Source organism: Fusarium solani (genome assembly GCF_023522795.1).
Source record: "Fusarium solani strain SB1 chromosome Unknown bctg00000001, whole genome shotgun sequence".
Taxonomy (NCBI): Eukaryota; Fungi; Ascomycota; class Sordariomycetes; order Hypocreales; family Nectriaceae; genus Fusarium; species Fusarium solani.
The window spans coordinates 4,020,788-4,048,216 of NW_027072156.1; the positions used below are offsets into that span (position 1 = coordinate 4,020,788).

A 27,429-nucleotide genomic window follows, 5' to 3' on the forward strand; every position below is an offset into this window, starting at 1 on the left:
GTACCTGGTCTAAGAGTTAGCCACAACATCATACCTGGTTTAGAGCGTTTCACATTGGTCAGTTCGTAAAAGAAACACAGGCCACGTGACGATCGTATAGGAGAACGAGTTCAAACCGAAGACCTTGAATTTTCGTTTACCGGGTCAACCACTATAAATAGTGACCCGCGGGTAACGTGGTTGATGCTGTTCAGCTGGCTCAGAAGGGGTCCTATAGGGGTCCCCGTTGTGGGGCATGTGTTGCAAGCTATCCTGAGCTACCCTTGAACATGAGACCACGTCAGATGAGATGAGATGTCAGATTAAGGAAGCCCTTGTAGTTTTTACTGTGGCTTGCTCTTGCCTTGCCGAGCACAGAAGAAAAAAAGATAGTAGGGAAGGAGAGGCCGCCAGTTTGCAAAAAGAGATCTCCCAAGATGGGTTCGACTCTTGAGCCTGCATCGTCATCCTTTCCCCAGTTTGGGCTGACTTGACTTGATTCTCTATGGTCTAGAATATGCAGGGGCAGCAGCAGCAGGAAGAGAGGCAGCAGCATGCGGTGGACGCCCGCCAGCCAAGGCCTGTTCGACGACAACGAATAACTTCACGTCTGCAACACCACTTCATCGCCCTCTCATTTTTACGCTCGCTGCTCGATCTCACGTCATCAAAGAAGGAACGGAAACGCAAGAGACTCTCTCGTCATCTCAAAATGCCTCTTCCCCTACAGGCTGGCGGCGGTGCCAGCGAGACCTCCCGCTCTCTTTCGAGCGTCGACCCCGTCGTGCGTGCGCACCTGGTCAAGGTCTTTGAGTCTCTGGTCGACCGTGAGGATGGCACCTGGAGCCATGAGGCCATCTACTCGTTCGTACAGAAGACGCAACGGCTTGATCCTTCGACCGCCGTCGACGAACTGCTCGCCCGCGAGTCGCTTGACCTCGACGGCTTCATCGCCTTCATGACGTCGTCGCTCGCAGCGGCCACGACCCCGCCCAAGCCCCAGGACCTCTCGTACCCGCTCGCTGCGTACTTTATCAGCTCCAGCCACAACACCTACCTCACGGGCAACCAGCTCTCCAGCGATAGTTCTACCAGGCCCTACACTGAGACCCTGCTGCGTGGTGGTCGGTGCATCGAGATCGACGTCTGGGACGGTGATGAGTCGGACGCAGAGGGCACAAGTAGCCCCAGCAGCAGCGACGAGGAGGCGGGCAAGCCCATCAGGAGGGTCAAGAAGAAGAAGAGCACCTTTAGCAAGCTCAAGGCCAAGCTCGGAAAGACAACCATCGACGATGACGCAGAGGCCGATCCCGCCTCCGCTTCCGGCGCCGGCGCCGAACCTACGGAGCCCGAAGTCGCCGTCGTTGAGCCCCGGGTCCTCCACGGATACACCCTGACCAAGGAGGTCTCGTTCCGCGCCGTTTGTGAGGCCATCCGCGAGAGCGCCTTTGTCGTCAGTGACCTTCCCGTGATCGTCTCCCTCGAGGTTCACTGCACCCCGGCTCAGCAGATGTGCATGGTGCGCATTATGAAGGAGGTTTGGGAAGGTCTCCTCGTGCCTGAACCCGAGGGCGACCCAGATGCGCTACCCAGTCCAGATTCGCTCCGCCGCAAGCTCATCGTCAAAGTCAAGTACGCACCACCCGGCACCGAAGCCCCGTTGGAGGACAGTGAGGATGATGACCAGCCTGCTCCCCCAGGGGCAGCGGCGGCAGCAGCAAAGAAGGTGTCCAAGGTGATCCAGGAGCTGAGCCGCATGGGTTTCTACTCTCGGGGTGTGTCCTTTAAGAGCCTGACGCAGCCTGAGGCTGGAATGCCTACGCACATCTTCTCCCTATCTGAGAAGAAGGTGATTGATGTGCACGAGAAGCAGGCGTCAGACCTGTTCAACCACAACCGCCACTTCCTCATGAGGACGTATCCTTGGGGTCTGCGGATAGGATCGTCCAACTTGGACCCTGCTATCTTCTGGCGCAAGGGTATTCAGGTTGTTGCCCTGAACTGGCAGAGGTGGGATGAGGGCATGATGCTCAACGAGGGCATGTTTGCTGGCACAGGAGGTTACGTCTTGAAGCCTCCAGGTACGAACACCATCATATGATGTCACCGTCTCATATAATTAATCATCAATAGGATACCGACCAAACCGAAGCAAGGGTGACGACGATGAGGATGACGCTTCCTTCAATACCATCACCCGCAAGACCCTCCACCTCACCATCACCGTCCTCGCCGCCCAAAACATCCCCCTCCCTCCTGGTGACACATCCGCCCGCGGCTTCGAGCCCTACGTCAAGGTCGAGCTGCACGTCGAGGGCCCTGATGAGTTTCACGGCGGCCCCATCCCCAACGACGGCCACGAGCGCGAAGGCGAGTACAAGGCCCGCACGCGAACTCACCGCGGCCAGGCCCCCGACTTTGGCGGCGAGCGTCTCGACTTTCCCCCGTCCCCCACGTCGTGGATGAGCTCTCGTGGGTGCGCTTCACCATCCGGGATGATGAGATCGGAAAGGACGATCTGGCTGCTTGGGCTTGCGTGAGGCTTGATCGGCTGGGACAGGGATATCGCTTTGTTCACCTCATGGACTGCGAGGGACGTGTCACCGAGGGAGTCGTTCTTGTCAAGGTTGACAAGAAGCTGGTTTAGTTAACTCATCTCTACCCAGGACCACCTAATGATGACATGACATTGATACTCGGTATTGCCCACTACTAGCTGCCTCATGACTTGTGTCTTAATGCGCATCCCCAAGGGTCTGAAACCCTTCATACAAACACACGAGGAGCATATCTGTAGGAGTTAACTTAAGAGTGTGTTCTTTACTTTCCTCGTGAGTTGTGCTTCAATCCATACTGCCATGTCGGACTGGGATCTCCCAATCGAAAACAAGGAGCACGCAGAGCTGGCTGGACCTTAAGACTGTTGTCTATTTGGCTCGCGAGTTTTCACAGTGGGCATCAATTTAGAACTCATTTTCAAGAAAACATGTCCATGGTTCTGGACAGACTCAATTCTTCATTATCGATACATAAAAAAACGCCAGATTAGTTCATATTAAACCATCCCGACCCAGCAATTAGTAGTCGTCGTCATTGTTCTTGTTGCCCTTGACCTTCTCGGAAATCTTGTTGCTGATAAAGTCACCAGCCTTGTCCTTGATCTTGTCCACGAAGGTGTTGGACTCATCATCGTCGTTGCGCTTCGAGCTGCCGTAGCCGCCAGAGCTGGAGCCGTACGTGTTACCGCTGGATCCGTAAGAGTCACTCTCGTTCTTGTTGCTGGAGCCGTAGCCGCCAGACGAGGTCTTGGAGCCGTAAGAGTCATCGTTGTCACGGCCAGAAGAGCCGTAGGTGTTGCCAGAGGAACCGTAGGAGTCGTTGTCGTCCTTGTCCTTGCGGCTAGATCCGTATCCTCCAGAGGAAGACTTGGAGCCATAGGAGTCGTCGTTGTCACGGCCAGAGGAGCCATAGGTGTTTCCACTGGAGCCGTACGAGTCATTGTCCTTGTTGCTAGAGCCATAGCCTCCCGAAGAAGACTTGGATCCGTAGGAGTCGTCGTTATCGCGGCCGGAAGAACCATAGGTGTTTCCGCTAGAGCCATACGAATCATTGTCGTCCTTGTCCTTGCGGCTAGAGCCGTAGGAGTCATCGTTGTCTCGGCCGGATGAGCCGTAGGTGTTTCCGCTGGAGCCATACGAATCATTGTCGTCCTTGTCCTTGCGGCTGGAGCCGTAGGAGTCATCGTTGTCTCGGCCGGATGAGCCGTAGGTGTTGCCGCTGGAGCCGTAGCTGGAGCTCTTGTTGTCGTCCCGGTTAGAGGATCCCTGAGTAAGGATTAGCTCGAGAACACATTCAAGTCAGAGTATTTAAACATACGTAGCTGTCGTCATTGTCACGGCTGGAACCGTATGAGGAGGACTTCTTGTTGTCGTCGTCATCGTCACGGCGGGAAGAGCCCTAGTGAAAGTTAGTTACCTGTTCCCTGGAATGAGAGAGGTCAAGACATACGTAGCTGTCGTTGCCTCCACCGTAGCTGGAGCTGGTGTTGTCACGGCCAGAGGAACCCTGATGTAGGTGTTAGCCTCGAAATCATCTTGGTAGAAGAAATATCAACGTACGTAGCTGTCGTTGTTGCCACTGCCGTAGCTGGAGCTCTCGTTGCGTCGGTTGGAGGAGCCCTACTCGAGGGTTAGTCTCATCGCCATGTGAGTGAGAGAATATGGAGCCATACGTAGCTGTCGTTGTCGTTGTCGTTGTCCCGGCGAGAAGAGCCCTGGGTGAGTCTTAGCTTGAGGCCATTTCGATTGGAGTGAGTGGTCACTTACGTAGCTGTCGTTGTTTCCGGAGCCGTAGGAGCTCTCGTTTCGGTTGGACGAGCCCTGAACAGATTGTTAGCTTGAGAAGCTCAAGTGAGAGTGAGTGAATGAACGTACGTAGCTGTCGTTGTCGTTTCCGCCGTAAGACATTGTGATGGATGATGACTGATACGAGTTTGATAGTCAAGGAAGTGATGCAAGTGAATGAACAAGAGGGCAAAGATGGTAACGAGGGGACAGCTTCAGTTTAATACCTACAGAGAGAAGCTCCCTCAAGCTGGGCTCCAGCTGCTGCCCCTCCAGCTCGGCCCCGTTGTCATGTGGATCATGGTCTCCCGTACCAACAGAGAGAGCTTCCTCCCCTCCCCCACCACTGGCCCGTCGGGAGATGACGTGCCACTGTTCCATTGTGGCATGGGCTGTGACAATCCTGCCATGAAGCAGAAGCTTGTCGAGCGGGCGCGGCTAGCTGTGCTGTGCTAGCACACGGAGGAGGCTTGGACGGGGTCCCCGACTGAGGGAGGGAGGGAGACAAGGCCCCTTGCCAAGCCAAGATGGGAGGACCCCACGTCTCCCGGCGTGAGCATCAGAGGAAGGAAGACGTGCTTCGATTGTCTTTTCTTTTGCTCTCGTCAAGATGATCTGGTCTCAGCCAACCATCACCCGAGTGTCCCACACGACCGCGCGTTTACTGCCAGCTCTCGGCGGTACCGTCGTTGTACCTCAGACCATGAGTGCCTTGATGGATGGATGAATGGATTCATGGTCCCTTGAACGGTTCCTCCACCCCTCATTGAAGAGGGGAGCCAGAAACCTGTTGTTGTGTAGGGAGTACATGGCAACCAGGTGTCACGATGCCACAGTCCGAGGTTCCTTGGCATCAATTGGCTCGATCGCGACATCTGAGGCTTGTTTCGACAGCTTCCCCCCGTGTCGTCATGCCTGGCTGCTTGTCATGGTTCGGCTTGAGCACATCACATCTCAGAGCTTTCCACAGCGGGGTAACCAGTTCACCGATCGACCTGAGAGGCGCATTAGTCGTGATCTACTGGCGACGCTAGCCCTGAAAGATGCCAAGCATGGGCCCGGGCAGCCCAGCTTGACAGGGTCCAAATCAGGTCCCGGAACCTGGACGAGCTGATATGGAGCTCGATGGACTGTGGCTGTGCCTGCTCTGGAAGGTCGTGGGAGCGACTATTGAATGCCGGTCGAGGAACTGTCATTTTTCCTGATGAGCATAGGTGTTCACAAGTTGCTGAGAGAACCCTGAAGGGCTGAACTGAAGTGCAACCATCCATCGTGGCCGTGGCCGTGGCCGTAGACTTTGTCGGACAACATCCATCCACCACCACGCACTTGTGGAGTCCAGACGATAATGACACTGGAGCCAAAGAACAGGAGGGCCAATGTCTGTCTTGTCTGCATGGGATGGGGCCGGAATCTTGCTCTACCCAAGCATCGAATCGCATCGCAGAGTGACGTGCCAACCCACGCCATTTCCAGCCGTGTCTGAGATGGTGATTGAATCGGGTCTAGCAACCCTCCGTGTCTTGACTCCCCGCTCATGTTGTAGAGGAGCTGGCCGTGACCTTGGTTAGCATCCCCGCTTCAACCGAGGACCCTTGAGTCTTGGCTGTTGACCGTTTCAATTGCTTGTTTCTGTAGCTCGTTTCCTTGGTCTCGACGAACGCGTTCCCAGATTTCCTTTGTATATTAATGTCGTGCCAACTTAACTGCCGGGAATGACTTCCATTCTCTGCTTCTGTTCCGACTTGCAACCGTCTTGCTCCGACCAACATCCATTGTCCAGCCCAACACCGACGTTTCTCGGACCACACCAGACATGCCGAACCCAAGCCGGACCTACAGTACTAGGCGGGTAGCCCGTGTCCTGTCCGGTCCCCATCTCTCTGCACGTGTGATGAATGCTCATCGACTGAGCAAATAGTCATTCACCGGCGCTCCCGGACTCCCAGAACAGAACAAGAGGCATCCAACTCTTCCATCCATCTCGATTTATCCAGATCCTTCGCAGCCTGCCGAGCCTAGAACCCCGACCAGAAATGACACAAGTGCATAAGGCGTACGGAAAGGTGCCCGTCTGCCCGAGTCCAGCGACACCAGGTCTTCAGGTGTGGCAGGACAACCACAACTGATCCAGCCAAGTTGTGACCTCTCAGCTTTCCCAGTGTCGTCACTCGAGACGCAATAGCAGCCACAAACAACTGCCGGTGAAACGCTGTTCTTTAGATGAAACCCGTGACATGTTGTGGCCAAGTCGAGCTTTTACACTGCAAGGCTTGAGGGAACACCGGTCATCATCGGTGATGTGTCTAGAACGTGAGACAGAACCACACTCTCGGCGCTTATCCGCGCTCGTTGCTCGAGCCTTATAGCTTGCTCGATCTTTCGGGGCCGGCAAGAGCACCGCTCATCATGGCCGGCTCCGTCTTGCCGGCAAGGATGAGCTCTCGACCTCCCTGAGTCCCCCACCAAGCTACTCCAATGGCTGCTCGCTCCACATCCAATTCTCCGCTCACGAGGATCTCCAAGAACCGCTGCTTGACAGGTTCTCGTAGTGTGGGATCCGAAATCTCATTCATTGCCTGAGCAGTAACCGTAAACCACTCTTCCACTAGAGGAAGGGGAAGGTATGGTAGAGAGTCAACAAGTGCCAATGTCAGTGAGCTCTGTTGAGATAGAGGCTCTTCTTGTGACTCTTCCATAGCCGCCCGTGACACAACGTCCGCTGTAGGAGGAAGAGGGCTGGTTGACGCTGTTGTAATAAAAGACCGGAGCATCTCAAGCAAGGTCTCTGAGAGATGCGGCTCCATGTCGGCAATAGGGAAGGGGGGTGATACAATCTGCATCACAGTCTTAAAGGCCACTCTGAACTGACGCGAGGAAATGTGTCGTGGGAAAGAGTCAAACAGCTTGGCGATATAGAATGGTGTAAGCTCGATAGTGAGAGGGCTGTGCTGAGGGCAAGAGATGGTCGAGAGGATGGCACTGTGAGCAGACTCAAACAGCTGTACCATGGACTGTGTTGTCGGCCCTTCATGGGAGATATATGCAATTGCCGGCTTAATGATGAGGGCATCGCATGCGTCTGTTGATAGAGTGAGGGGAAGATGCTCAGATAGGTTCAGGTAGAACAGATCCAAGGTTCTCTGCAGATATGTAGTTTCTGTTGAGGCGTTCTCTTCCGGTCGCGTCTCCTGAAGAAACATGTAACAGGCAGACGCGCTCCGAGAGATAGAGTCGATTGACGTCAGGTATGTAAAGTTGTAGACCTGGAAAGCGTTGTTGCCGTTCCTTGAAGAGATAAAGAATATGTTGCGCAGAATGTGCAGTGATTTGGTTGCAATGACGGGAGCCGCCACATCGTTCAGCATGAGGGGATCAAGAAGACTTCGTGAGACAATCGCTTGAAGTATAGCAACTGTCCCGAACATGAGCTTCCTCATGAGGTTCCAGAGCACCGACCACGTGCTTGTCAGAGTCTCCTGTGTAAGCACGTTGCCCTCCAGTGCTGGGTCTATATCGCTCAGTCGGTTCGTCTGCCAGGTCTTCAAGACCTTGCTGGTAAAGGCAACGAGGCCATCCTGAGCAGCAAGGACGGCCGCAGTGTCGGTTGCATGCTGGATAGCGAAACCGGCAAGCTTGGCCAACGGGCCCATGTTGGCCAAGGTGGGACGCCTATCCAGTTCTTGGATATGGCGGAACGAAGGCGTCGTTGGCGACCAGGCGAGCAGATGGGCTGGGGATTCCACAATCTCGGTGCTGATTGGGATGAGGAACTCGCCATCGGCAAAGCCCTCCTCAGCGGTTACAGCCCATACAATGAGAGGCAGCATATCATTGCAGTTGATGAGACTCTTGTGGAAGTCGGACAGCAATGGGAAGGCAAAGTTGAGAGCCATAACAACCGAGGCACCTGCCACAGGACCGTCCTCCTCGCGGGTATCAAGCGCCAGGTTCGCTGCCATCACCACTGCCTCTTCAAGTGTATTCCTCAAGCTGCGCGATAAGGACTGGCGGTTATTAGACTCCATGCCCATAAGCACACCTGTGAGAACGAGAAGATGCTGCCACCGCCTCGATCGATCGTCCGCGCCCTTTACAACGGCCCTTGTCCACTCCTCGCATCGCAGTCCGCCGCCCTCGTGAGGCTCGTTGCGCTTCGTCTTGGCGATGTCATAGTTGTGGATGCGCGCGGCAGCAGTGTTGTAGATGCTGATGATTCGGGTAGAGGTTCGAAGTCCTCCGGGCTGGAACCAGATTGCTGGCGCCGTAAGGAGATGCGATGTCAGGAGGCCGAGGTTCAGAGGGTTTGTAAGCTCGGTGAGGAGGTGCGTCGTCGACCCGATGATCTGCTCCGTCTTGGCGGCATCGTGGACGTCTTGATAGTGTTGCAAGACGGTTCTGAGAAGTCTATCGGAAGACATGGCGATTCATCCGTGTCCGTGGATACCGGGACAGGTTTGAGGTGGTGAACAAGTTGAAGTTGCTTCTTGTCGCGTTGCGCTCGGCGCGCAGGCCGATTTCACGAGCTTTTGCCGAGGCCTGGGGATGACGTTCCGGGGAAGGTGCATAGGTCCCGTCCACCCAGCACGGGCATCCATCCCTGTCCTAATGGATCCCCTGTCGCCGCCAATTCAACCACCCCATTAATTAATCGACCGTAGCAACAGCGCGAGACTCTACCAGCACAGCGATACCATTCTGCAGCTTGCACTATGGCACGGTAAGTCGCATCTGAACCTCGTCGCGACATCGGAGAGCTAACGTGGACGATGTAGATGGCGCTTCCGAACGAACCTCCCAAGGATTACCAGACACCGGGCTTCCCGTCCCTGAATATCCAGACCCTTTATGACACCACCAGCGATAAACAATACACGCTCTACTATATCTTGGATGTTTGGCGGTTTACTCTACTATGGACAATCATCATTTACGCATGCTTCCACTTGGCTGCAGTTCTGATTGCCATGTTCAACCATGGCTGGAAGAAGTCATCGTGGAAGTATCTATGGGCAGTTCCCATCATATACCTCGTCATGGCAGGACTTGAAGCCGTCCTCGCTGGGAGCATTGTGGGCTTGGTGTAAGTCCTCTCGAAGCCATGATGCGCCGAGTTACTAACGCGACGCTAGGCTGGGCGCTGTCTACTCTGCTGGATACTACGAGATGAATACTTGGATCCCATGCACCTGGGGATTCATCAACGTTCTGGTCCTCATTATCTCATCCTTCTCGATACAAGGCGGACTTTAGCAGGGAATGTCGACTATCTGATATCTTTCCTTGGACTGGACACCAGTTCTCATGTCTTGCGTGCTTGCTGGGCACAGTCTTGGAGGCAGACGCGGCCAGCTGAAGTGTATTCGGTGCTTGGTCGCCTCATGAACCAGGAGATCTCACGCAGATGAGGACTTGGACCAAAAGGCTCCTTGAGCCGGGTGGTTGCTTAAGTTGCCATGATTATGCTCAAGCAGTTGGAAACAATGCTTCTCCACCTGTCTCCGACACACTCAAAGGCCTAGAGCGCTTCAAGTTTGGAAGCGAGGCCGAAGTGAAGAGGGACATTCCACTAGAACAAAGCTTCTCTATGATGGGATGAACCGTTGACGACTCAGATACAACCAAATGACGGAGCTACCATGATCACGATGTTAATGGCTTCTGAGAATGCGAGCTCTGATACCTCCCCATTACCGTAATATTTAATACCCTTAATTCTCACGTTGGATAGCTAGGTATGGAAAACCGGATGACTGATTCAATAGCTGTGTTGGTTGCTCAAGTTATAAAACAAATACAAATTATGATGCCTACATTCTCCCAACCTGAGACTCTGATCAACCTACTCCTGTGAGCGCCAAGATGAAAAAAAAAAAAAAAAAACCTAGGAAGGTCTCTTCCGATTGGAACCTCTGGATCTATGCAGAGGACAGATCTAAGTAGGTTTTTAAGAAATACCTAGGTTGCCTTTGTTTGTGCTCTGGCGCAAGTACCTCTACCCATCATGCAGTGGTTCCAGCCTCATGCGCCCAAATCCCCTAAAGGGGAAGATGCTGCGACTTTGGAGTCAACAACCCAACAACAACTGCAGCTCAAAAGGATTGGAATTTTCCTGATATGAACATATGTTGCGATGGGCTTCTTTTACTTAATCTTCCAACGCCATGAGCGCCTATATATATTTAGGGCTTATTCCACTCGACAGGCGGACAACCCCCTTAGCCCCAAGGCGTCCAGGTGGGTCTCATCCATCCTTCCATCATCGCAAAGCTCTGGCCAACACAGCTTCGTATTGTTCTCTGCATCACAATCAAGACCCTAAGACGCCGCGCGGGGGGATAATGGCAAACCAGCAGTCGCGGTAGCCAACTGATCTTTTCCATACGCTCCTTTTTAACCCAGGCAGGGCGTCTTGTCCTGCCTTCTTTCTCCAGCGCTCTCTTGCTGGTTTTCTTCAATCTCGAATCCTTGTCTGGCCTTCACCCCTTTGACTTTGACCCGTGAGAGCGATACGTGCGATACTATACCTCAGGGACAAGTGCTCTTCAAACACCCTTTTTCTATCACGGAAACATTCATGCAGACATTCAAGCTCTTCATTGATCGTCATCACAAAATGTCTGAAAACGCCCATTCTGGCGGCCGCGCCGCCGCCCACTTCGACCCCACGCCCTCACATCACGAGGCATCACCCTCCTACAGCGAGGACTTCTCAGACGACATGGATTCCCGACCACCCCTCAGCGACATCATCGCCATGAAGCCATTCTTTGCTGGCCAGCCCAAGTCGCTCTCCGGCATCGCCATCAGGGCCTTTTGTCTGGGCATCTCCCTCGCCTTGAGTGCCGTCGCCGTTGCGGCTATCCTGTGCTTCTCGTCTAGCCCTGTCTGGCGAGTGCCCTTCTTCCTCTTTGCCCTCTCAGCCTTTCACTTTCTCGAGTTCTGGACTACGGCTGAGCGCAACACCCTGGTAGCCAGCATCGACAGCTTTCTCCTGACTGCCAACTGGCCACTATACGCCATCGCCCACTCTACCGCCTTCATCGAGTGCGGTCTTGTCAGCCTCGTTTTCCCTGAACGTCACTGGGCACCCTTTGGAACTGGACCGTTGTTCCTTGGAGCTGGACTTGTCATGGTTTTGGTTGGACAAGTCGTGCGGTCAGTAGCTATGCTTCAGGCTGGCGTCAGCTTCAATCACCATGTTCAGAACCGAAAGAAGGATTCACACGAGCTGGTTACTACGGGGATCTACTCCCTGTTTCGACATCCAAGCTACTTTGGCTTCTTCTACTGGGGGCTGGGGACGCAGCTTGTGCTGGGCAACGTTGTTTGCTTCTTTGCCTACGCTTACGTGCTGTGGAAGTTCTTTAGCAGCAGGATAAGGCACGAGGAGACCAAACTAATCGAATTCTTTGGGGACGACTATGTCCAATATAGAAAGAGGGTCGGCACTAGAATGCCATTCATTGGGTAGCTGTATCTGGAGACTATGTAATGGACTGAATCTAATCAAGGTCTGGCAAGGAGGTAGATGCATGATGAGTTGTATGTTGATGCGAAATTGATTAATCAACTGTATAGCTAAACTCCAGGATTCTTAGTGCAACATCAGTAAAATGAGGTTTACGCCCCAACCCAGTAAAACACTCCTAGCTGGCCGCTGCTGGTGCCATTTGTTTGCTCACACTTCCGTACTTTGCTTGCCATGCGTAAAAGTACATCAATGCGGCAAAAGGCTGTCCAAACATAGTAAATGATACCCAAAAGGTGATGTTTCCAATCACCCTTCCGGTGTGACCGAGCTTCATCTTTTCGAGAGGCTTGGTAAGGGCAATGAGCGGAAGCTGGAGGAACATGCCCAAGAAGGCAACACCTGTAAAAGTTAGCCCATGTCAACGAGCACTCGAGGCGTTACGCTTACCGATGATGTTGTGAGTTGGAACGCCAACAAGGATCTCATGCAAAACTGCAGAGACGAAGAAGACGGAAAAGCTCGCTGCCTGCGGGCTCCAGCCACGTCCAATCATAGGCATATAGACGTGACGCTTGAAATACGTGTAGACAGGCTTGTTCCATGTCCGCCAGTAGGCTCCAAGGCTCTCACTGTTCCACCAGTCATCATAGAACGACCTATCGCCGAACCTCAGGATCTCGGCGAGGGCATTCAGGAAGGACTGGAAAAGGGCGAAAAAGCCAGCCAGCCAGATAACGAGGGAGATTGTCGACAGCTTCATCAACCGCTCAAGAATAGACATGATGTCGAGAGATGCGATCTTGTCAAGCGAGTTCTGAAGGACAGGTGCAGCGTACTGAGCGCTGGCAACCCAGATGAAGACACTGAGGCAGAAGATCTCTCCAAGTCGCTTGGCCACGAACACCCATCTGATCTTGTCCGTGCGAGGATAGACGGGCTGGTAGACGAGGGTAGGTGCCCACCAAAAGTAGATCAGATTGCCCACTGTGATGTTCTTGGGGTATGGGCATTGTTCGTACAGCTCGGGGACCAACTCGCGCTCGCCCTCCACAGGGTGCAGGTAGGCGTGTCGCAAGTCACGGTTGGTGAAAGCATACGAGGCCGTCTTGAGCCAGACGATAACGGCATGCATCTCGGTCAGTGTACCAATCAAGGGGTGGTGGATCTTGAAGTAGACAACCCAGGTGGTAAGAACGAGAGCAAGGGTGATATTGACAGCATGAGCCCATGCCACCATGACCCAGGTCTTGTGAAACTTCTTGCGCTCCTGTTCCGAGGGGCCACCGCCAGGGCCTTCTTTAACACGCTTAATGGATCCTCGAGCCTGCTGGGCGGCAGCCAGCTCAATGAGATAGGCGGCGAGGAGATGGCATGGGATCAAGAAGTAGAGGAGGAGTCCCATGTAGACATCTTGTCGGCTGTAGTCGTGACATCTCAGACAAATCAAAACTCCGTACTAATTGATCGCCGTGTTAGCTGCTCGTTCGCCATCAAGACAGACATCTAGAATAAGCGCAATACCTTTTGAATGTTCTCAATCATCAATCGCAAGTTTCCAACCACTGCCAAGTGTCAATGACGAAGTTCAATGTCAACGGTCGAAGAGGGGCACTGCGACCTACCCAACACGATCACCATCAAGTTGCGGAAACCGAGGAAGCTGGGCGTCGCATCGGAATCGTAGCTCAGGCACGAAGGCCTCGTCTTGGAGTGCACCGCAACAACATGTCTGTACTTCTGGCCAGCCTTCTTGGGAGACCCGGTAGTGGCCCCTCCGTTGGTGCGGTTCTGCGGTTCGCGCTGAGTGACGTCGTGGCCGCTGCGCCGGGAGACTGAGCTCGGAGCCGAGCCATTGGATGTTTCTACGCTCGTCGCTGTGGCCGAATTCATCGTCAATGAGCTTTGCCGCGACGGCGGACTGGTCGAGAGACGTGAGGTCGCAAGAGAGGAATCAGGGACAGAGAGCGCTTCGTTAATAACCGGGACAAAAATGATGAGCTCGAGCTCGTCGACGCAAAGTTATATGGGTGGCGGCGACTGTTGCAAGGTTGATAGGAGATCTGACGCCACGGTTTCAGTGGGTGAACCAGCCAGAGCTGCACAAGGGAGCACGTCAGCAAAGGGTGACGCTGGGGAGCAGGCAAGGCAAGATGAGGTTATTAGAGTAAGGAATGTCGAGAATCGGATGACAATATCGAGCCGAGAGAAAGGAGGGGAGGCAAATTCCAGGTTTCGCAAGCCCCCGAATTGAGTCCGCAGTCCGGGTGGTTGACTTTTTGTTGCATCGAGCTTCGCCATGGCCTCTGACCAACTCCAGGGCATCCTATCATGGATGGACGGTCGGGTTCATAGCGTTTGGCGGGCCTCTTGGCGGGGCTGCCCGGGGGCCTTTTTGGCAGTCGACAGGAGCTTCTCGCAGGGAGGCTAAGGCAATCAACGCTAGGGATCCGGGAGCATCCCACCCCCTGGCCAGCATCCAGTCAAGAACAGTGTCAACACGGGCACTGCTTGTGGTCTTGGGCGGTTGAGTGGGACCATGAGCCCCCTTGGAACCTCTGGACCTGTGGCGTTGCAGGGGACTGAGACGGTACTCGGGGTAAGCAGAGCAGTATCTCGCCCGTTGGCGTCAAAGCATGTGAAAGTGCGGTTGTATTGCATCCTGCTGGTGAGTTGATTGCGGGACATCGGAGCTCGGGTAGAAGCCGTTTACTCCGACCCCAACAACTTTGGGGTACGAGATAAATTTGGAGCTCTGTTTGGAGGATCCTCGATCTCATCAGATCTACCGTTGAGGATCTAAAGCGAAAGGGTGGGAGCTAGGTATGTATCTAAGGTACAGTAGGTGCCTCGTGGAGGCCATGGCGACCTTCTCTCATGATGGCTGAGTAATCCGTTCCTTCCTCCAACGATGCCAGAGATGCGTGAGCGCGAGGTCACCTGACCGTACCAGGATTATGTCGGTTAATCCTCGTCTGAATTGGAGCTTTGGCCCTGGCTTAGAACTTCACTTGAGAGCTCACGCGCCTCTGGAGAACAGTATCTGGCTTTGTCTTTAATTGGCTTGCGCATCTCATCACTCAACTGTATCCTGTCGATATCCTTATATCTCTCTTTCGGACAGTACTCGATTCATCAAATCTCACACACAAACTCGAATAGCTCCATTGTGGCCCTTTTCGGCCTTTCAAGACCCACCCAAACCGACGCGCTTCTCACGAAAGCTACTGTGGATGCTTGTGCTTTGAGTCGTGAATAGTCACGATGGCCTACGAGCCTCGTGGTGATCATGGTGACCGGGGTGGTGCTCAGGGGCAGGACGGAGGTTTTGTTAAAGTTCGGGGTCGACGTGAGTGCCCCTATTGTTTCCTTGAATTCCGACAGTGATGCTTCACTGTTCACTGAAAGGTCAAGTTGGCTATTGTTCCTTGCCAGTGCCAGGATGAAGTGAGAAAGTTTCAATATCCATTCACCCCGCGTATTCATTTTCCTAATCCAGCATGCCATTTATTCACTTGCCACTAAGAGGTATGCTGCATTGGGATGAATAGCTTGATTCTATTGTGCATTGAGTATACCATTGCAATATACCAGATCTGGCGTTCCCCAATGTCTCCTTGATTTTATCATGTTTGCGTTTTCTCCCTCTTCCCCATGACCTCGACGAGCAAACATCTCGTCATAGCAAATGTTCAAGTTGGGCATCAAACATCGGATCATCACCTCGCCCACGATGGACGACACGAGAGACAAGAACAAGGCGGTGTTGTTCTCATATCTAACCGCTACTCCTTCAGGACCGGTGACCGACTACGGCGCAACCATCACTCATTGGCAACATGATCGTGTCCCGAACTACAGAGGAGGCTATGCCGGCGAGGCCGAGCGACCCAGTGCCAGCTATATCGTTGATGTAAGTTCAGATCCCCCTTGGACGATCAAACTGGCGCTGACTTAGACGTTATAGATGCTTCCCCCTGCAGCTCGAGTCACCAGAGCTGGCGATAGCATTCCAATCAAGCATCTCCACTCATCGCTGAACAAGATCAAGCACCCTATCAACGTGGTTCGTTGGACACCAGAAGGTCGCAGACTGTTGACGGCCTCTACTAGTGGCGAGTTCACCTTGTGGAACGGAACGGGTTTCAACTTCGAGACCATTATGCAGGCCCACGACTCGGCCATTCGTGCTCTTGAATACTCGCACAGCGACGACTGGCTCATCTCGGCCGACCATGATGGAGTCATCAAGTACTGGCAGCCAAACTTCAACAACGTTCAGAGCATCAACGCTCACACCGACCCCATTCGAGACCTCGCCTACAGCCCCAACGACTCCAAGTTTGTCACTGCCAGTGACGACTCAACCCTCAAGATCTTTGACTTTGCCATGGGTCAGATGGAATCCAAGCTCGAGGGTCACGGCTGGGATGCGAAGAGTGTCGATTGGCATCCTACCAAGGGCTTGCTTGTTTCCGGTTCCAAGGATCACTTGGTCAAGTTGTGGGATCCTCGCACCAGCCGCTGCCTCACGACTCTCCATGGCCACAAGAGCACTATCACCAAGGTCCTTTTCGAGAAGATTCGCGGCGCTTGCCTGGCAACGTCTGCCCGAGACCAGACTGCCCGAGTTTTCGATCTCCGCATGATGCGCGACATTTGCCTCCTGAAGGGCCACGAGAAGGACATTTCCACTCTCACCTGGCATCCCATCCACCCCAACTTCCTCAGCACTGGCGGTATGGATGGCTCGCTCTTCCACTACCTCCTGGACTCGCCCAACCCACCTCCTGGCCAGCCTTTTACCGTGGCGCCTTACGACAGTCCAGACCCGACTTCAGTCCCTGCTCAGTCTGTTTGGCCCATGCACAAGGTCCCCTTCGCTCACGACTACGCCATCTGGTCTCTGGATTGGCATCCTCTCGGACACATTCTTGCGTCAGGCTCCAACGACCGTATTACGCGATTCTGGAGCCGTGCTCGACCAGGTGATACCGAAGTCTTTCAGGATCGCTACCACATCGGCGAGGCGGCTGCCGAGGCTCAGGGAACCTGGGACCGTCGCGGCAACCGACGTCAGCGACAGGAGGAGGAACAGCAGGAGATGGAAGACGAGATGGATGCTTTGGTCGATCAAGATGCTCCCAAGCCTGCAGTCCCTGGTCTTCCCGGCATTCCTGGTCTTCCTCTTGGTGGAGGAGTGCCTGGTCTCGGATCAGCTGTCCCACCACCTCCTATTCCTGGTGTTGGCGCAGGCTCGGGTGCCCCCCCTCCCCCTTTGCCCTTCCCCTTGCCAGGCCTCAACGGAGCTCCTCCACCTCCTCTGCCTGGCCTTGATCCCAACAACCCTCCCGATCCCGCTCAGCTCATCGAGCTCATGAAGAAGGCCGGCGTCCCTCTGCCTCCCCCTGGAGCACTGCCGCCCGGTTTCATCCCACCTCCTGGCAGCATGCCTCCTCCCCCTGGCAACTTCCCTCTCCCAGTGCCGCCTCCACCTCTGCCTGGCTTGGACGCTGACAACCGACGACGGGCTCCATTGCCAAGCCAAGAGGAAAGCCTGCGTCAGGAGCAGCGTCAAGGCAAGTACACACGGGCGAGATAAATGTGAGGGAATTCGTTTTTCGATGTCGACAGGTCGATACCCTTTGGCGTTGGTGGTAGCATGAAAAGCATGGAATGGCTGCTGTAATCTGAGCTCAAGAGCAGTCATATTCTTCGAGGGAAAGTAACATCACTGCATGGATCATTTAAGGCCTACCTAGAATGGCACATTCATCAATCATGAAATTATTTCCTTATTTTAATTTGGCGTGACTGTACGTGTAGTATTGCTCTTGGTTTTCAACTCAGAGCATGGCATAGTAAATGTCCAAAGCTCTACAAGCCGCAGTTCGTTCAACATAGTTGCTTGGGGCTCCAATGGAGACTCCCATAGATGCTTAAAATCCACGCCCGTCCAGGTCATTCCCTTCATGCCTCATTTTTATTTCCTAGTATACAACACAAGCTCAGCAATATCCAACCTATTTCTTGGGGAATGCCTTTTGCTTGTCGGCAAAGTCGCGGATCACCAGGGCACAGGTGGTGTCAGTACACAGACGGCGTCTCCGCTGAGGAGGCAGCTTTGTAGCAAACTCAAGACCACTGGCACGCTCGACAGCCTCAAGGGGCACCTCGAAGTCAGTGATGGGCTTAGAGTTAGCGATAGGGGCGTTGGGGAGGACAAAAGCGCCCAGGGCGACGTTTCCACCAACACGGCCGTCCTCAGCAAAGATGACCTTGTAGAAGTGGGTGGGCACGGCGACCGATGGAGGGCTTCCGATCATCTCGTACTTGACGTACCACTTGCCATCGGCCTCCTTCTTGGGCAGATAGAGAGGGCCAGTGACGATGCGGACCGAGGGGTACTTGACGGTCAAACGACGGCAAAAGTCCTCAAAGTGAGCCCAGTAGTCACGGTTGAAGCCCTCGCCAACTTGGGGGCACATGTTTGTGAGGTAAAAGGTCTCGTCCATGGCCTTTTGCGACCACTTGCAGTCGGCGGCGGGGACCTGGTGGCCGCGGTCGTAGCCGCTGCGGAAGTAGTCCTTGAGCAAGGCACGGAACTTTTGCGGCACAGAATCATCCTCGAGGAAAGCACTGTTCTTTCGGTCGCCCTCGCGATGGGCAAGGGATGCGGGGGTGATGTGCTCGACGACCCAGTGAGGGTTTCGTAGCCGGCGGTCGTAGGAGGAGATGAGGGCGGAGCGGTTGCCTACGTCGGCGACGGGGCCAGGGAAGCCATACTCGAAGAGGCCGGCGGGATTGACGAGGGCATTGGGGTCGAGAGGAGCGCTAGGAGGGACGACGGCGGGAGGTCCAAAGACCTGAGAGGCAGGAACAGCACCGGAGGAGACGGTGGGAGCTGGGAGGGCGGCCATTGAGTTGACGGAGGTTGTCGGGGCCGGGGCGGCGGCAATCTTGGGCTCTTGCTTGCCGCCTCGGAGGGCGTAAACGGCGGCCGTGACGGCGGCGCCGCCTCCCGCACCAAGGCAGGCGATGGTAGCGAGCGTCGTCTTGGACATGACTGCGATGGTATTTGCTCGTGAAGGTGACGGAGGGGAACTAGTCGAATAAAAACGAATCCAGCAAGTGATAGTCCGTCGCCGGGAGTGAATATCACGAGCAATCACCGCCCAATAGTGTTGAGTGAGGGAACCCCGTGATGGCTTCAAGGAGGGTCACAAGGATGTCGGTAGATGTCGAGATAGCTCCGGGAGCCGTAGAAATTTTGGGAGCTCGGAACGTGGGGGATGACCGGTGTTTTCCCGCTATCAGATCAGGGGTCCAGTTAGAAGCTTGGGGTCCTTGACGTCACTAGGATTCGAGGTGGTATTGGTGAGTAAAATTGGCAGTGCTGTTCTATTAAAGTTTTGGACTGTGAGAGAACTGTTTTGGACATGTGTACTCTTGAGCAGACTGATGATTCTGTGGTCACACGAAGCCATGGAAAAGATTGTCATTACGTGTTAGGTCGAGCTCGAAGAGCGGTGACTGGACCTAATGTTCTTGTGCAGCACTTGTGCAGCGAGTTGTGCGTGTTCCAGATTGTCTGAGGGGTAGGTAGGTAATTAGTTTAAAGCTCACCCGTCTTGTTGGGAACTGCACATGCAGAGGCGGCGTTGTTTCACAGCAGACGCATGATATTGGGTCGAGGGCTAACTCGTTACTACCACCGGCCTACCGGAGCATGTATAGGGCACGAAAGTTGGTCATTTTGGAGGTGTGGGATTACCGTGATGTGGTCGGAAGCAGACAATATATGGCCGGATGAGGCTCTCCCGAATCGCCGTGCCCGGTATATGGTTTAGTTGGTGATGACGAAAGGCGATATCATGATTCGCTGCGCAACCGGCTCGTCTGCAACACCCATGTCCAGCATAAAACGAGGCCAGTATCACAGGTGAATATCGAACACCTTTTGAATCACGATCGTCCAAAGCTTTGGTGCGAGGATAAGGGCACAAAGGACGGTGATGGCTAGGTGCGAGTGGCTCACGCAAATAACGCTGAACCACTCACGCAGCAGCACCAGAGCAGCTGGCCGCATACCCCCACGGGTCAAGGACATGTTCGTGGAGAAGCTCTGGGGTGTTTTCCTCTGCTGTCTCGCGCGTAGAGGCCGATTATTCGTAAGCCATGGCGGGCAACGGGTGCGGCGGCATCCAATGATGTGCAGACCTCGACGGTGAGAACCTTGAGGGACAGCTCTTGTAAGGCGGCACCGCCTCATGATCCCAGGCTTCAACCCCCATCTTGGAGCCCCTTATTTGGCATCTGGCGGCAAGTGGTCACAGAAAGGGTTAATAGATAAGGGAGCGTGCTGCCGGTATTTGTGTTGTGTTGTATTGTGCCTCTCGTCTGCAGAGCCAGGGATTTTGAAAATCTCCCGAGAAGGAAGCTCCCCGACCCATCCATGCCGCCTGCCCTGCCTTTTAGTGTTCATGCGCCTTAGCTTGCCTTTCGCCTTTCGCCACTTTCAACTACAAAATCAATCTTGGATTGTTCAGCATCCAAATCATCAACATCATATTTCTTCCTTTGTCCCTTTCCGTTCACTTCTCGCTTTGTCGGCGCGACTCGAGGTTAAAGGTCCCCGCTCCCACCCTGCGCTAGCCAGCTCCAAAGACTACACCATCCCCGGCTCGCTACGTCAGACTTGAACCTAGATCGACGCCTCACAGACGCTTTCTTCACGTCCCATCACCGCCAGCCACTTTGACACCTGGATCTTCACTTCCAAGCCTCTCCAAACCTATCAACTTTAATGTGACCGCCCTCGTTCAGCTTATACCGAGGTCAGAGAGCCGGAGCAAGGCACAACAAGCGCTACACACAGCAGGACCATGGCCACGACGGTGGTGGCGGACAGCATCGACAATGACACTCGAGGTTGGATTATGTGCGTTGTCAGCGGCATTGGTAAGTCGAATCACACTACTGCTACCCATCTATTGCTTCATGCGACACTTGTGGCCTCTTGGTGAGGCTGGTTGCGCATCATGCGACTTTGATCTTTTCTGCGCTGTTCTTTGCTAATCCATGACAACATTTAGCCTGCGTTCTCGGTGCTTCCATAATATGTGTCGACAGCATCGTCCGCCTGTTTCCAGGCAAGAAGAATTTCAGAATCCAGGATAGCAATGTCTTCTTGGCGTGCTCTCTGAGCTTGAGCTTCGGCGTCATGGTATGCCTTCCCAACTCCCCTGCGAGTCTGATCATATGCTGACCAATTCGCAGATGTTTTCCGCGCTGTATAGCATGCTGCCCGAGTCTAAGGAGTATTTCGAACAGGCGAAATGGTCCAAACAAGCCGCTGGCCTTACCATGATGGCTTGCTTCATCACCGGCTTCATCGGAATTCAGGCTGTTTCACGGCTACTCCACCAGTTCATGCCAACTCACGTTGTGGACTGCGACCACACCCATGACAAGGCTGCCAACAAAGACAACGAATCCTGTCAGCATACCAGAAGACAGTCGAGGGCAAGCCGTGCCCGTCACCGAGTGTCCCGCCCTTCCTCATCGCACGTCCCTGTCGACAAGTCTCTGGCGAGAGTCGCAAACGGACACGACCATGACGCTCCGGTTGAATCCACTCCCCTCTTGGAGTCTGCACGGAACGGTCAAGCCAGGGTCCCTAAGCGACGTGCATCTGCCCGCGGGGACGAGATGCAGCAACGTCCCTTCAGTCCTACCTCCGCTAACCAACCCCGACCCGTCAGCAGCAGTACCGAGGCCTTGTCAGAGAGGAGGAAATCCATTCGCGAAGTTCAAAAACGGGTCATGTCCTTTGTACAAGATACCAAGTGCAACTGTGATGAGCTCAACTCTTGCTATGGATACACAGACCCATGTGGCCAGGAGTGCTTCAAGCATTTGGGCAATCGGTCTGGACTTCCTCCCCGGCAGCCTCATATCCTTCGCACTACTACCGGATCCTTTCTAGGCCGTGGTCACGAACATCCCCATGACCATCATGATCACCACCACCATTCTCACGTTGAGGACATACATGAAAGCGAGCCCCTTAGCCCGAGTTTCCGAACAAGCAGGGCCAAGTCGCGCGAACCGATTGACCCCAACGCTCCGACTGAGGTTTCCGATCATGACTCCTCGTGCTCATCGATGGAGCAGGATGACGATGTCGAGGCTCAGCATCATCACCACGTGCCGACCAATGCTTTCCTGTCCATTGGCCTGCAGACGTCAATTGCCATCGCGTTGCACAAGTTCCCTGAAGGCTTCATCACCTATGCCACCAACCACGTCAACCCGGCTCTTGGCTTCAATGTCTTCATGGCCCTCTTTGTGCACAATATCACGGAAGGGTTTGCCATGTGTTTGCCCCTTTACATGGCTCTCGGCTCCCGCTGGCGTGCCATGGCTTGGTCCGCGTTCCTGGGCGGCCTGTCTCAGCCCATCGGCGCGGGTATTGCGGCATTGTGGTTCAAGCTCGCGAGTCGCACAAACATGACCCCCAATTCGGTTGCTTACGCGTGTCTATTCGCTGCCACCTCGGGTATCATGGTCAGTGTCGCTCTGCAGTTGTTTGTGGAGAGTCTGAGCCTGAACCACAACCGAAATCTGTGCATCTTCTTTGGCTTCCTCGGCATGGTGTTGCTGGGACTGAGCAATGCTCTGATTGGATCGCACTGAAATTCGGGACAGGATAGGTGGCTACCTATTGTACATGCCTGCTCGTCGTCTTGCTTCATCAATTCGTTGTTGCTTTTTACTTTTCCTTTCTGTCTTGGTTCACTGCATGGTGTTGGGTAACACAGGACTCAGGCAACTCTTTCAGGCGAAAATATATAGGCTCATTAGGTCTTATAGACGGTCGGTCGTGCATTCATCACTTGCACGTGGGGGGCTGGTTCAAACTGAGGAAAATGATTGTATTCTTTTGCGTAACCTGATCTCGCCGTATTTTGTGACATGTATTCGTTCATCTACATCATGACGGTGCTCTCCAATTTTGAGAGACGCCCGCCGAGGCCTTGGGGCCGGGTATCTAATTACTTTTCGGGAGCCGACAGGCTCAACAAACGCCGTGCAATGCATCCCATAAAACTAGAGGGCGCCGAGGGCTGGATCTATCAAGGATTCTTGTGTCTGAGGATCGCGAGCCAGGAGGAGAATGTTGGCCTCGTCTTCGGGCCATTCGTCATGGGGAGTGTCATAGTCCATCTGGGCAGCAAAGATGTAGTCCTCCTGCATAGCGCCTGGCCAAGCCGGAGTTCCGGGGAAGCTACCAAAGGGGATCGAGTTGGAATCGAACTGGTTATCGGACAGGAACATGGCGGGGTCAGCTTGCGATGGTGGGCCATGGCAGGCCTCAACGTGCACATCGAGATCGTGATATCGGATAAAGGCCTCGTTGCACTGAGGGCAGGCGATCTTGCGCTCTGCTTGGTTAGTAGCGCCTGAGAGTTCATCGATGAGGTCGACTTGTTGGTGGGAAGGCCCAGGCTTAGAAAGCTTCGGTCGTTCTAGGCCGAGATGCTTGTAACGGATGTGATCTTCAAGGCGAACCTTGGTGCTGAACTTGTCGCCACAGCCTTGGTCGTTCGTCCAGCCTTGCAGCCCTGCACTGCTGAGATCCACCTCGCCGCAGACAAAGCGGAAGCCCTCGTGTGCGGTGCGGATATGGGCGTTGAGGTTGGATTTCTTGGTGAACTTCTTTTTGCACTCGGCGTAGGGGCATGCGATCGTCTTCCGGTCCTCGACCGTCTGACCAGAGTGGTACATTTCCACATGCTTCTCCAACTCCCAACGTGTGCCAGACTTGAAATCGCAGAACAGGCAGTTCTGGTGCTCCTGACGGATATGGGCCTGGAGCAGCACCTCGGTTGTAAATCCCACACGCTCCTCGGTGCCATTGGGCATCTTCTTGAGCCCACATTCGCCGCACCAAAACTTGGCCTCGCCGTGCTCTCTCTCGCGGTGTCGCTTGAGGGTTGCTTTGGAATCGAAGGCTCTTGGGCAGCCTTCTTCAGGACATTGGAGCGCTGGTAGGCCCTGGTGATCTTTGCGGACGTGCTTGTTTAGTGTCTCCTTCTTCCTGAAACTCTGGCCGCAGTCTTTACAGCGGAACCTCTCCTCGCCTTCGTGGACGGCCTGGTGTCGCTTGAGTCTTGTGCCAGTGACGAAGCTCTTGCCGCAACCTTCCTTGGGACAGACATGCTTTCGTTCGAGAGTATGGACGGCTTTGATGTGTTGCTTCAGATGCTTATCTTCGATGTAATCCTTGTCGCAGCCTTCGTATTGGCATTTGAATGGTCGGGAATTGGTGTGGGAGTTGAGGTGGTCTCTTAGTCTGGCAGGGCGGTTGAAGGTCTTGGGGCAGCCAGGCCATGTGCAAGCAAGGGTTTTGAGATCTGAGGGAAACTTGTGTCTCGGAGTCGTGGCGGCAGTGTTGACTGTCTGAGGCGAATCGGGTTCGTACATTGATGCGGGAGAATGGGCAGTTGTGACATCGTCTTCGGGGTCATCAATATCTTGTTCAAGATGTTAGCGAATGGAGCTCAAAGACAGCTTCCCAAAACAGGGAACTCACACAAATCATCTGAACCATCGGAATGGAGCTTCTTGGCTGAAGGCGTCCCAGGCGCCTCTTCGACAGCACTTCGCTTACTCATGATGCTGGCATTCCGGGTCTTCCCTGATGTTGAATTTGGGATGGTCATGGAAGTGGCAGAATCGAAATCAATTTAAGGCGGTGACCTTTAATTTTTTGGTGGGGGACGACCTGCAAGGACCGAGGTGTGCAAGGTGAGCTCGGTGAGCGGACCCAGACCCACACGCACCCGCGTTGGCGCGCGTCGGAAAAACGCCGGCCGAACTGCATTTTCTTTCATCGCCTCTGGACTTTTTTTGCGAGGCTGAACCAGCTGCTTTCAAGATTGCTAGCCAAGGCATTGCGAAGACAATTCTCCATCACAGCACACCTTCAACTACTGAAAACACCAACTGAATATAGACAAGATGTCTGACTTTGGTGATGATGATGTTGGTGGCGCTGGCGGGTAAGTTTACGTCGCCATCTCATGACGGCGCACGCGATTCTGACAAAGGCTGCTAGTGACGAGCCCATGTACGAGGACGAGGAGGTTACCGAGTATTACGACCCCGAGGTTGTCGAAGAGGATGAGGATGGTGAGAACCGACCTCAGGATGGCGAGGATATGGACAACGTCGTTGTTTCTGGAGACCCCTCTGCCGCCGCGAACGCGCTCAAGGGCGGCGAGAAGCTGCTCAAAGACAAGAAGATCCCCGAGAGCGAGCGAACCACGACGCCTTACATGACCAAGTACGAGAGGGCGCGCATCCTCGGAACCCGCGCCCTGCAGATCAGGTTTGCATTCCTCGAGCGCGACGCATCGCGACCGGATGGCTAACCGTGAGGCAGCATGAATGCGCCCGTGCTTGTTGATCTCGAGGGCGAGACGGACCCCCTGCAGATTGCCATCAAGGAGATGCGGGAGAAGAAGATCCCCTTGATCGTGCGACGATACCTTCCGGACGGCTAGTAAGTTGCAGACTCTGCTAGGAACCTCTACAAGAGATGGCTAACGTGCCCTGCGCAGCTACGAGGACTGGACCTGCGAGGAGCTGCTGCAGTGAGCGAGGAAAGGGGCCGGGACGAACCGACTGCTCGATTGCCCCGAGGCGTATATACCCGTTTCGTTTCTCCGGCCTTAGACCAACAATCGAGCTGGATCGTTTTTTTGTTCCTGCTCTCTTCCCTCTTGGCTTGGCATATCCGAGTAGTGTATCATCCAGAGGTTGATTAATCATGTATAAGCGCGGCGTTTGAGATTGGTTTACACAGGAACTAGACAAAAACAGAAAGGGAATCAGTTTGGTTACACTGTCTGTCTACCACCTGCTTGCTGCTCATGGTGTGCATGAGGTGCCGGCCGATGTGACGAGTCACAACTGCACACGGGAAGGGGATTTCTCTGCGACAAAGGATCTGATTGCACGTCACAAACATATCCATGGATGTCGATGAAGGGACATGTCCGGCCAAGACCACGCGAAGATGATGTCAACTGGGAATGACTCTGGGTGGACGGATTGGAGATCTTGGCGGGCTTGGTGTCGTCTGAAACGACGGCTTGAGACATGACGGCATCCCCAGCCTCTTAATCCGGAACTCTGTCGGGTCATCGGCTCGCAACTTTTGAAGGGAGAGAGAGAGACCAACAACTCTAAAGCAGCATTTGACGGCATATACGTCACACAACCTGTCTTGATTTAGACCCCCAGTCAGTCAAACTAGACCACGCCATTTTGCAGCCTTTCGGGCTTGTCAACCTCAAACAAAGGGTCCGACCCGCTTGTGTGGCTTGTTACTGTTTACCCTTCATGTGTTGTGTGCTTTTTGTGGCGAGCGAATGGATCGGCCCAACCACGCGCCAGAGGATGCTTTTCCCAACCTCGGGGCGTTAGGCCCGAAGCAGGAGATTGTGACGGTCGTGGCTCGTAGATCTGTTGAGGACGGGAGAGTGTGTTGTCCCGGCCGTGGCCCGTCTCTGCGGGGAAAATGTAAAGGCCCCGTCTGATTGACATGACGTCGGCGGAAATAATTAGCGAACGGGCATGAAGTTTGCGCCTAATCACACGAGTCGTGCAGAGGGGAAAATAGTAAAGGATTGGATATTGTTTGTTGCACGTTTATTATAAAAGAGGTTGGTTTGCGCATCCATCGCGTGTTTGTTAAGAGGGTGGTTGGTACACCAAAAAACCTACCAAACAGAGCAACACAACAAACGAGTATAACTACACTACGTCTCCAGCAGCAACAACAACTTCCAGCCTCTGCAGAGAACTTGACTCATAATTTCTATCCTTCATCTCAGACAACAAAGCCTCTTGTTGCAATTTTTTTAATCGCCAAATCAAAGACATTTATCCACCATGAAGCTGTCTTCGGTCGCTGTCACAGCCCTTGTCTCCACCTCGGCGGTCTCTGCATCCCCCATCCACAAGCGCGAGCTCGGAGGTGTAAGTCCTCTCTTCACTCATCTCTATCGGCAACGCTAACCTTTAACTCCCAGGTCCTCATGTGCACCGGAGCCAACGCAACAGGAACCTGCCACTACGAGGTCTACAAGCTCGAAAAGTGCCACCAGCTGCCTCCCCCCTTCTACAAGAACGTCAAGACATTCGCCCCGGACGGCGAGAACTTTGCCTGCTACCCCCGCGTGTACGACTGCGGCGGCATCTGCAAGAGCCCCACGGGCTGCACCTTTGGCAAGGTCGACTTCAACTACGAGCACAAGTACAACATCAGCGCCATCGGGTGGGACACTCTGTTCCAGAGCTTTGACTGCTTCGAGAAGCGGAAACCTTCTCCTCTTCCTTGAGATAAAAGGCGCCAGCAAAAAATGTTGTCATGATTGATGCTTATGGTTCTAATGTGGAGTTCACGGCTGTCTTTTCCTGGTACGGCCAAGGGGCCCGGAGCACGGAGGAAATCACCGGCACAATGGCGTTATCATTTGATTGATTGGAAGCCGGACACGGAGGGGGGTTCCGGATTCCGGGGCGGGGAAAAAACACAAAAAAGTTGCAGATCGGGGAGATAAT

At 54.0% G+C, this 27,429-nt stretch overlaps 12 protein-coding genes across 12 annotated transcripts; 7 read left to right on the top strand and 5 right to left on the bottom strand.

The window, feature by feature from the left end:
* Nucleotides 1-691: 691 nt before the first annotated feature.
* Nucleotides 692-2,519, top strand: MRS44_003353 (uncharacterized protein; the record flags this gene model as incomplete). The annotated part of the gene is made up of 2 exons (XM_046275364.2): nucleotides 692-2,060; nucleotides 2,113-2,519. The coding sequence occupies 2 exons, from the start codon at nucleotides 692-694 to the stop codon at nucleotides 2,517-2,519; spliced, it is 1,776 nt and encodes a 591-aa protein (XP_046137467.2).
* A 537-nt stretch (nucleotides 2,520-3,056) lies between these two features.
* On the bottom strand, nucleotides 3,057-4,445 carry MRS44_003354 (uncharacterized protein; the record flags this gene model as incomplete). The annotated part of the gene is made up of 7 exons (XM_046268432.2): nucleotides 3,057-3,803; nucleotides 3,856-3,936; nucleotides 3,988-4,044; nucleotides 4,098-4,157; nucleotides 4,211-4,252; nucleotides 4,305-4,358; nucleotides 4,413-4,445. The coding sequence occupies 7 exons, from the start codon at nucleotides 4,443-4,445 to the stop codon at nucleotides 3,057-3,059; spliced, it is 1,074 nt and encodes a 357-aa protein (XP_046137468.2).
* Nucleotides 4,446-6,685: 2,240 nt separating this feature from the next.
* On the bottom strand, nucleotides 6,686-8,743 carry MRS44_003355 (uncharacterized protein; the record flags this gene model as incomplete). Its single annotated transcript, XM_046268431.2, has 1 exon — nucleotides 6,686-8,743. One exon carries the CDS (start codon nucleotides 8,741-8,743, stop codon nucleotides 6,686-6,688), a length of 2,058 nt encoding a protein of 685 aa, XP_046137469.2.
* A 124-nt stretch (nucleotides 8,744-8,867) lies between these two features.
* On the top strand, nucleotides 8,868-9,575 carry MRS44_003356 (uncharacterized protein; the record flags this gene model as incomplete). The annotated part of the gene is made up of 4 exons (XM_046268434.2): nucleotides 8,868-8,884; nucleotides 9,027-9,042; nucleotides 9,098-9,405; nucleotides 9,455-9,575. The coding sequence occupies 4 exons, from the start codon at nucleotides 8,868-8,870 to the stop codon at nucleotides 9,573-9,575; spliced, it is 462 nt and encodes a 153-aa protein (XP_046137470.2).
* A 1,363-nt stretch (nucleotides 9,576-10,938) lies between these two features.
* Nucleotides 10,939-11,796, top strand: MRS44_003357 (uncharacterized protein; the record flags this gene model as incomplete). Its single annotated transcript, XM_046273548.1, has 1 exon — nucleotides 10,939-11,796. One exon carries the CDS (start codon nucleotides 10,939-10,941, stop codon nucleotides 11,794-11,796), a length of 858 nt encoding a protein of 285 aa, XP_046137471.1.
* Nucleotides 11,797-11,971: 175 nt separating this feature from the next.
* On the bottom strand, nucleotides 11,972-13,686 carry MRS44_003358 (uncharacterized protein; the record flags this gene model as incomplete). The annotated part of the gene is made up of 3 exons (XM_065623179.1): nucleotides 11,972-12,195; nucleotides 12,244-13,206; nucleotides 13,419-13,686. The coding sequence occupies 3 exons, from the start codon at nucleotides 13,684-13,686 to the stop codon at nucleotides 11,972-11,974; spliced, it is 1,455 nt and encodes a 484-aa protein (XP_065479251.1).
* Nucleotides 13,687-15,526: 1,840 nt separating this feature from the next.
* Nucleotides 15,527-17,395, top strand: MRS44_003359 (uncharacterized protein; the record flags this gene model as incomplete). Its single annotated transcript, XM_046278277.2, has 2 exons — nucleotides 15,527-15,706; nucleotides 15,761-17,395. 2 exons carry the CDS (start codon nucleotides 15,527-15,529, stop codon nucleotides 17,393-17,395), a joined length of 1,815 nt encoding a protein of 604 aa, XP_046137473.1.
* Nucleotides 17,396-17,816: 421 nt separating this feature from the next.
* MRS44_003360 (uncharacterized protein) lies at nucleotides 17,817-18,857 on the bottom strand (the record flags this gene model as incomplete). Its single annotated transcript, XM_046268435.2, has 1 exon — nucleotides 17,817-18,857. The coding sequence occupies one exon, from the start codon at nucleotides 18,855-18,857 to the stop codon at nucleotides 17,817-17,819; it is 1,041 nt and encodes a 346-aa protein (XP_046137474.1).
* Nucleotides 18,858-20,678: 1,821 nt separating this feature from the next.
* On the top strand, nucleotides 20,679-22,491 carry MRS44_003361 (uncharacterized protein; the record flags this gene model as incomplete). Its single annotated transcript, XM_046268436.2, has 3 exons — nucleotides 20,679-20,754; nucleotides 20,889-21,019; nucleotides 21,073-22,491. The coding sequence occupies 3 exons, from the start codon at nucleotides 20,679-20,681 to the stop codon at nucleotides 22,489-22,491; spliced, it is 1,626 nt and encodes a 541-aa protein (XP_046137475.1).
* Nucleotides 22,492-22,905: 414 nt separating this feature from the next.
* Nucleotides 22,906-24,473, bottom strand: MRS44_003362 (uncharacterized protein; the record flags this gene model as incomplete). Its single annotated transcript, XM_046270577.2, has 2 exons — nucleotides 22,906-24,332; nucleotides 24,392-24,473. The coding sequence occupies 2 exons, from the start codon at nucleotides 24,471-24,473 to the stop codon at nucleotides 22,906-22,908; spliced, it is 1,509 nt and encodes a 502-aa protein (XP_046137476.1).
* Nucleotides 24,474-24,819: 346 nt separating this feature from the next.
* MRS44_003363 (uncharacterized protein) lies at nucleotides 24,820-25,458 on the top strand (the record flags this gene model as incomplete). Its single annotated transcript, XM_065623180.1, has 4 exons — nucleotides 24,820-24,860; nucleotides 24,917-25,189; nucleotides 25,244-25,363; nucleotides 25,422-25,458. 4 exons carry the CDS (start codon nucleotides 24,820-24,822, stop codon nucleotides 25,456-25,458), a joined length of 471 nt encoding a protein of 156 aa, XP_065479252.1.
* Nucleotides 25,459-26,757: 1,299 nt separating this feature from the next.
* MRS44_003364 (uncharacterized protein) lies at nucleotides 26,758-27,206 on the top strand (the record flags this gene model as incomplete). Its single annotated transcript, XM_046268437.2, has 2 exons — nucleotides 26,758-26,844; nucleotides 26,898-27,206. The coding sequence occupies 2 exons, from the start codon at nucleotides 26,758-26,760 to the stop codon at nucleotides 27,204-27,206; spliced, it is 396 nt and encodes a 131-aa protein (XP_046137478.2).
* Nucleotides 27,207-27,429: the final 223 nt, after the last annotated feature.